At 41.5% G+C, this 8,845-nt stretch overlaps 1 protein-coding gene across 1 annotated transcript; it reads left to right on the forward strand.

Moving 5' to 3' along the window:
- Positions 1–2,386: 2,386 nt before the first annotated feature.
- On the forward strand, positions 2,387–3,009 carry LOC110687755. The gene is made up of 3 exons (XM_021864386.1): positions 2,387–2,577; positions 2,692–2,914; positions 3,001–3,009. The coding sequence occupies exons 1-3, from the start codon at positions 2,387–2,389 to the stop codon at positions 3,007–3,009; spliced, it is 423 nt and encodes a 140-aa protein (XP_021720078.1).
- Positions 3,010–8,845: the final 5,836 nt, after the last annotated feature.

The raw sequence follows: 8,845 nt of genomic DNA on the forward strand, positions 1-8,845 counted from the left end.
TTGTTGTTAGTGACATTGCTAAAGGGTTTGGAACACAAATCATGTCCATGACTTGAACTTTGTGGCCTAGGTTGTCCTAGCAAGCCAGCAAGCACAAGCATGCGCACAGCCAGCAAGCTACACCACGAGCTGCTGCTGTGGAATGGCGTGTGATGGGCGCTGTCTGGCAAGGCTGCTAGCCCACGCCACCACTATCCTCGCAATGTGCTTGGCCCATCTCTCGCATGCACAACACGCATTGCTAGCAAGGCCCAGCCCTGCGATGCTGCGTGCTTGCAAGAGGCTGGCTGCTGGGGCGCGCAATAGCGTAGCACCACGCACAGCCTTGCACGCTGAGCACGCTGCTATGCGATGGCTGCGATAGCTAGGCGCTGCTATTGCCTAGCATGCTAGTAGGGCTGCTAGCGCACAGCACCGCGCATATCATACATAAGCCTAGCACGCCTATCATGCTAGGCTTGCGATGGGGCTTGCCTAACCTAGCACTCACATGGCAAGGCCAATGCGAGGCTACGGCTAGGAACGTACTTGTAACTCGATTGATTTTACGTTTCGTCGAATTCTAAATTTGACTCGATTTGCGACGCTCGATCTCGACGCTCTAAGCTCGATATCCGACGTCTTTGTTCGTAAAACTTCGACGACCCATCATATCCTTTGGATTGATTCATCATCTCGGATCGGTTGTTTGATTGGGTTCGACCCGAAGGGTTTAGTCAAGATTAAGCTGTAATATTAATTGAACATTAATATTACTGATCGAAAGTGGCCTCCACCTAGACATTCCAATCACTTGACCTTACTGAAGAATTAGCTTTCCGGTAATTCTGAACCCTCTATCGGAATAATACACATGTTGGAACGATACCATTCCTTTCAGGACTTTTCTAATATTTCTAAGCCTATAAACTCTCAAATGAAGAAGGACGAGAGATTCGAGTGGGATGAGAAGTGTGAGGAAGCGTTTCAACTCTTGAAGCAAAAGTTGATCACAGCACTAGTACTTACATTTACAGATGATAATGGAATCTATGATTTATATAGTGATGCATCCAAGAATGGTCTAGGATGTGTGATTTTGTAAAATGTAAAGGTGATTGCATATGCATCAAGACAGTTGAAACCTCATAAAGTAAACTACCCTACTCATGACTTAGAATTAGCTGCAATCATTTTTGCACTAAGGATTTGGAGGCGTTACTTGTATGGGGTAAAATGTAGGTTTTTAATAGACTATAAAAGTTTGAAGTACATTTTCACCCAAAGATATCTAAAATCACACCAAAGGAGATGGTTAGAATTTGCAATGGACTATAACTTGGACATACGATACCATGAAGGGAAAGAAAATATAGTGCGGACGCTCTAAGTCGTAAGACCAGTCATGGAATGAACACTTTGATAGTGGATGATGAGTTATGTAGCGAAATGAGGAAAATGAATTAAGAAGTGGTAGAATGCGGAGTACTAGGAGGTATACTTATGAACCTAAGCATCCAACCAACAATATTTGATGAGATAAGAGAAAATCAGACAGGAGATGTGAAGTTGGATAGGATTCGTGAGAAAATAAAGCAAGGAAAGGCTAGAGATTTCAGAATTCATGAAGATGGAAGTTTAAGGTACAAGGGTAGATGGTGTGTACCACAAAAATGTGAAGAAGTAAAGAGAAAATTAATGGAAAAAGGTCACAATACACCATACTCAGTACACCCAGGAGGGGACAAGCTATACAAACACTTGAAAAAGATGTATTGGTGGCCTAGAATGAAGAATGAAGTTGCGGAATTTGTAGAAAGTGTCTAACTTGTCAAAAGGTGAAAGTAGAGCACAAGAGACCGCAAGGAACCGTGCAATCATTAGAAATTCGTGGATGGAAGTGGGATTGCATTTCGATGGATTTTGTGACTTGCCTCCCAAAGTCAAAGAGTAGAAATGATACCATTTGGGTCGTGGTGGATAGACTTACTAAATCTGTAGTGTTCATACCAATGAAGGAGACCTGAAATATGGAGCAACTTGTAAAAGCTTACATCAAGAATGTTATATGGTTACATGGAGTTCCAAAGGATATTATATTTGATAGAGATTCTAGGTTTCTTTCAAAGTTCAGGAAGAGCGTGCAGGGAAACTTTGGTAAAACACTAAAGATGAGTATAGCATTTCACCCTGCCATAGATGGACAAACTGAGAGAACCATGCAAACCTTGTGCCATAGACTTTCAAGGGGGATGGGAAGATAGCTTGGACTTAATTGAATTTTTGCATAACAATAGTTACCATGCAAGCATTAGCATGGCTCCATTAGAGGCATTATATGGAAGGAAGTGTCGCAGTCCTGTATGTTGGAACACCATAAGTGAAACAATGATCTTAGGGCCTCAAAATGATTGAAGATACAGTTAAGCAGGTAAAAGAGATTCAAGCTAAGATTCAAGCAGCACAAGATCGTCAAAAGAGTTATGCAGATTTTAAGCATAGGGAAGAAGAGTTTGAAGTTGGTGACAAAGTATTGTTAAAAGTATCACCAATGAAAGGTGTCAGGAGATTTGGGAAGAAAGGAAAACTTAGCCCAAAGTATATTGGTCCATATGAAATATTATAGAGGATAGACAAAGTAGCTTATAGGTTGGCCTAACCTATTGAACTAAATAAAGTGCATGATGTATTTCATGTGTCATAGTTAAGAAGGTATATATCTGATAAGTCACATGTGCTACAACCTAAAACAATCGAGTTAGATCAAAGCTTAACTTATGAGGAAAGACCTTTCAAGATCCTTGACAGTAAAGTGCGTTGTACACGCAACAAGGAAGTTAAGATTGTTAAAGTGCTATGGTCTAACTTAGAATATGAGGAAGCTACGTTAGAAGCCGAGGATGAAATGAAAAAGAAATACCCTGAATTGTTTGAGGTATGTTGAGTTACGGTGACGTAACTCGTTTTCTTTAAGGGGGGTAGAATGCAGTAGAATTTTGCGCTTTTTCCCTCTATTTTCAGTTATTTTAGTGCTTTTTGTACATTTTTAACGGTTATTTCAAGTAATTTTGATTTCAAGGAGACATTAAAGGTAAAAGTATGTCAAAAGAGTACAAAAATATAGTACAAAGTGTGGAAAAAGTTCTATTTTTGTTACCCAAGTTTCAGGATGAAACTTCTTTTAAAGGGGGTAGACTGTAATACCCCGTATTTTTATATGTATTTTAATCTAAATCATTATTTTATGAAGTATTTAAATAATTCAAAATGTATTATTTAGGCTATTTTATTAATTTTAAGAGGTTTATTTTAATTCAAAAAGGTCCATTTTCATTTATTTATTTACTTTGAAAATATTTTATTATATTATTATGAAACCTTGGGGCATATTATTTTATAAAAGAAAGTTTTAAAGTCAATGGAATTTTAAAGGAAGTCAAATGAGTAGTTTGAATATGAGAAGGGATCATTAAGGGTAGAAAGGAAATTTAAGGTTAGGAGGGTTTTCAGAGGCGGTATAAATACCCATCTTATGAGCAAGTTAGATCTTGCCCAAGGTGAAGAATACCCAAAGGTAAACTCTCTCTCTCTCCTCTTATTTTCTCTCCCTTATTTTTTCCCTTTCCCCTTTATTTTTACACACAACACACAAACACAAGGTGGCCAGCCGCCACTACCGCTTCCCTCTGGCCAGCAGTCGCCGTCGTGGAGGGCGGCATAAGCCCCCCTCCCCGTCGTGTGGTGCGGTTTTATAAAATAACAAAAATAAAAAAATAAATATTAAATTAAAACTCTTCTTGTTTTAATTTTTATTCTAAGCTTGATTCAGTTATTATTTTTGAGTTTTGTGATGATTTTATGATGTTTGATTATGATTAGTATATATATAATTTTTAGATTTAGTTTTTGAATTAAAAAGCCCCAAATTGAAAACCCTTTGTATCTAAATTAATTTATATTGATGCAAATTAATTGTAGTTGGTTGGAATTATTGAAATAGGTGTTTATAAACATAATTACAACAATTTTACATGTTTTTATAAAGCTGAAATTTTTATAAGGTTAGAATTTTTTTTCTTAAATGGATTTTTAATTACCCATTAATTGGGAATACAAGTAGGGGTTTTAAATTAAAATTTCAGTTTCTTTTAGATGGTTTATAAGTGATTTAAAGAGTGTATACATAGCTGGAAATTTATATTGAATATGTATTAATGTCTCTTTGTAATTTTGGGTTGTAGGAGATTTCCAAGTGAGTGATTTCGTGTAGTCGTGGCGATTTTGAGATCATATTCGAGGTACATTTGCGTACTCGGTAATTATTTAAGTGTATAGAACCATGATAGGATTTTTTTAATTAATTCGAAGGTAGTATCATGATAGGTATTGGCTGGAATTGTTGATTGGATTGATATTGGTGATTGATTTGTGAAGTATGAATTATTTGTGGTCAATAAATGATTGGAATTAATTATGTTGGCATGTTAAATAAGAGCCACACTTTTATTATTGACATGATTGAAAGCATGTTTAATTAAACTAAACGTTTAATTTGGTTTGGGATATAAAAATGAAATTTTATTATGTTTCATATAATTTTTATTATTGCTTTAAGCATGGGAATTGAGCTATTTAGTGTCTTAGTACACAAGAATAAAATGTATTGCGGTGTCTAAGTGGACTTAAGGTGTTCTAAACACCAAGGGATAGGATTTGCGGTGCTTTATACAGTTAAGATGATATTTAAGGTCGTGATAGTTTAAAAAGAGTTCAACATTAAATTTATGTGGTCTCTAATTATTCAAGAATTAAATTCGTGTGCTTGATTGTTTGAATGATTTATTATGTTTGATTGTGTTTAGGGGATTTTTCTCCGCCACGTGGACCATTCAGCACCTGCCACGTGTTAGCCACGTGGACCATTCAGGGGCTGCCACGTGTCATGCTCTAAGAGATCCAGCATGGATCAATCGCGCCACGCCACGTGGCCCACTATCAGCCAACCTGCAAAACGACCAACTGGGCCTGAATCCCGAGGCAAGCCCAATCAGTCCTAGGTTTACCATTTAACCTAGTATTGGGCACGTACTTCGAGGCTATAAATACAGTAGTTAGCCTTCATTAAACAGATCATTCCTGATGCTTACTTAATCACCTCACTAAGAGAACCCTAAACACACGTGCATACTAATCGCTAGACCAAACTTTGCATTGTTTGCACTTCCTGATCATTCTTACTTTCCGCACCTTTTCACTCCACCTACAAGTACTAACTTGATCGTCAGAGGCGGAGCTCCCATCACCCGGAGTCTCCGTTGTTTTGCAGGTACAAGCGCAAGGATCCCAGTCCCGGAATTTTAACTCTCCCGCAGGACATCAAAAAACCCCGAAACATTGTGGTGTCGTCTATGGGGAGAGTACTTTCGAGATGGAATCACAGTCTGTACCGATTCTAAGTGAGAAGCGTCTCATAGACGACCCCCTGTTTAGACGGACCAGGATACCGACAATGAAATTGAAGTCGAGACTCATACGACCTCTAACGGGACCTTAAGAGCTCGACCCACCCGTCCCACCGAAAGGAGGGAACGGGAGGACTGCCTAGCTGGATCTAGTAAACCAGCCGGCCAGCCGCTTGATCATCAACCAGTGGCCGAGGGATCTTCCCCCATTACCCAAAACTAACTCATGACCTTCATGAATAGTTTCAAAGGGGAGATCCAGGCACTTATGTAAAAGAGGACGCCTATTCCACCAAAGGAACAATCGGCCAGAAGACCCTCCTAATCTTGGAGGAAGAAGCCTGTAAAGTATCGGGAGGCGACTCCTTACCCTAAGCCTAGGGAGAGGGAGGCGCCAATGGTAGACCTGACTAAGTACCGCTTCCCCTCGCCGGGGAAGAGGAAACCCATCCGTTTTGTTAAGCCGGACGGGTTAAAGAAAACATACTTTGATGCTCAAATGTTGCTCAAGTAGAAGAAGAATGACCGACTGTCTGAGTCGCCCTCTACGTCTGATTTTCAAAACAACCTGCATATTACCTCCCTAAGGTATTCAAAATCAAATTATGAGAGACAGACGCTTGGAGCCTCCTCTCGTTTTGATTCCCTGAAACATCATGCGACCCCGTTTGTGCCTCCTCAACCATACGTTCCGCAGTCCCAATATTTCATGCAGCCTACTCTTTTTGGAGGACAGGCGGCTAGGAATGTCTAGCCTTTGGACTAGCAACTTAGGTTGCTCAAACTTGGAGAATAGCCCTCCGCCTTCTCTAAGGAAATAATAGAGGTCGCCCAGCCGGCCAAAGTAAAAAATGTGTTGGTAGGTGTTTCGGGGTTTTCTGATGTCCTGCGGAAGAGTTACAATTCCGGGACTGGTATCCTTGCGCCTATACCTGAAAAACAACGGAGACTCCTTGTGGTGGGAGCTCCGCCTCCAACGGTCAAGTTAGTACTTGTTTGAGGAGTAATAAATGCGGAAAGTAAAGGTGGGAGATCTGGTTCCTCTAGGGGAGGAGTGATCAATGTGTTTAGACTTCTCTATGTGAGAGTCATCAATTGCTGAATCCCCTTTAATGAGGATTAATTAAGTATTTATAGTCTTGAGAAGCGTGCCAATCCTAGGTTTAGGTTAACCAGGGCAAATTGGGCTTCTCTCGGACTTTGGGCCTTGGTGGCCATTTTTGCCTATTTGGCATATGGGAGGCCACGTGGCGTGGCCTGATTAGTCCATGTTGGACCTCTTAGGGTGACAAATGGCGGACGCTGATTGGTCCACGTGGTGGACACGTGGCATGTCCGGATTGGTCCATTTGTCATGGGTAATTTTTACCCTAAACATTTGCCCCTCGGAAGGAGTAATTACTCTTTCCAGGAGGGATTGCTCCTTTTGAAAGTTAGACCCTCGAAGCTTTGCTAGGTCGGCATCTTGTCTAGTTCTAATGGGAGATGGACTTGATTAACTTAGAAAATTTTGATACCTTGGGCGGTATGACATTTTCAAAGTTAATCAATCATAATAATGATTGCCGCCGAACTAGACAGATGCCGATTCTTTGTCCCACTATGCAAATAGCCCCTGATCAGGTGGACTGTCAACTATTACATAAGGGGTAAGCGTTTAGCATTATTCGGCCATTGACCTCTTTTTATTTAATATACTAAGTTTGGTAGTTAGTTTATTTCGTTGGGGGATGGTTGGTCGTCTGCTTTGGTGGCTGCAGAGAAGCAGGCGTCAGACAGGACGTCTAACCAAAGTAGCTACGCCTGTTGGATTACAGACGACAGCTTTAAGTATAGCCAACCTAGTAAGAATAGTGGTCGAGTACCTCTGTTTACCAAAAAACAGGCGGACTCCTCATACCTTTTAGGTTCCGTACTAAGGAGGGCGACTGGTTAACCTTGCGGTTAGTCAATCACTGCCTATTTTGTTTGAGTGGTAGGGAAACCAGGCGGCAGGGGGCGGATAGTCCCCTTGATTCGCCAAGTTTTTCTTGGCTATTAACTCAAAGGTTGTTAACCTAGCAGGAGTAGTGGTTGAGAGCCCCTGTTTGCTAAAAACAGGCGGGCGACTTATACCTTTTAGGCTCCATACTAAGTTTGAGAGAGTGACTATGAGTTAACATGGGAGTTACTCAGTCTCCGTCACTCTCTAGCTTGAGTAGTAGAGGTACCAGACGGCGGAGGCCGGCTGATCCCCTTGATTCGCCAATGTTTGTTGGCTATTAGCCCAAGGAGTGGTTACCTAGTAGGAATAGGGGTTTGAGTGCCTCTGTTTGCCAAAAAACAGGCGGTCTACTAAAACCTTTTAGGTTCCATACCAAGTTTGAGGGAGTGCCTATGAGTTGACTTTGGTGTTACTCAGTCGCCGTCACTCCTGCTTGAGTAGTAAAGGTACCAGGCGGCGGAGGTCGGCTGAACCTTTTGATTCGCCAATGTTTGTTGGCTATTAACTCAAGAGGTACCCCCTGAATTTATCCCAAGTAATACAGGGGGTCATCCGACTCAGATGTCAACTGCTACCACTGGTTTGGTTAGTGATGGACTTATCCTTGTCTCAAAAACGGCTACGTGGTTTCCCTTGGGGACAGTCGTATAGGTGTCGTGTAATTAGTTTATAGAGCAATGTTCCACCCAAAAGGGAGCTGCTCTCTGCGACGAATTTCATCCGGAGGGATGCCGTCGGACGCCTGCTATGATGTTGGGACAGGTCGTATTAGTTTAAAAATTGGATCAGTTGGCTTGACGCCTGGGCTGATCATCGGGCCTGTGGCCTTGGTTAGTTCTTGGCGAACGTAGGTGCTAAGTAAGAAGAGGGCAGCCGCTTGTTTAGGCACATGGTCGGCCTGGCCCTAATCTTCTTTAGCTAAGTATAAGGGGGGTGGCTGTGTGCTTTGGAACCAGTCGGCCCTCTTCTATGGAGAGTAGCCGACTATATGTCCAGACGGCATGCCCCTCTAGTGATAGAGTAAAATAATCAAAGCAGAGAGTAGTCGACTATAGAGGTACCGCTTCTATACACAATGGAGAGTAGCCGACTGTAAAGGTACAGCGGCATGCCCCTCTAATGATATAGTGATATAATCAATGGAGAGTAGCCGACTGTAAAGGTACAGGTGGCATGCCCCTCTAAATTAGTATCAAGTATTGAAATAAATTCAAGTGTTAGAGTAGATAGATCACTTAGCTCCCTTCCATGGAGGATTGATGAATCTACTTTCATCGAATGGGGACAGGTGGTCGTGCTAAACTTGTTAATGTGGTTTGCGACCTCGCTGCTCGGCCTACACATTTGCCGCCGGTCTTTAGCCCCTTAGTGAAATTAATGAGGGTCGACTGCTTTCATAGCTACGAGACTTCGTCGTATA

Source organism: Chenopodium quinoa, unplaced genomic scaffold, assembly GCF_001683475.1.
Source record: "Chenopodium quinoa cultivar QQ74 unplaced genomic scaffold, ASM168347v1, whole genome shotgun sequence".
Lineage (NCBI taxonomy): Eukaryota > Viridiplantae > Streptophyta > Magnoliopsida > Caryophyllales > Amaranthaceae > Chenopodium > Chenopodium quinoa.

Bases quoted from the DNA above. Each gene is read 5' to 3' on its own strand.
- LOC110687755 (XM_021864386.1), top strand. From the start codon at position 2,387: ATGATTGAAGATACAGTTAAGCAGGTAAAAGAGATTCAAGCTAAGATT. The intron at 2,578-2,691 runs GTATATTGGTCC...ATAGTTAAGAAG, and splicing joins AAAGGAAAACTTAGCCCAAA to GTATATATCTGATAAGTCAC.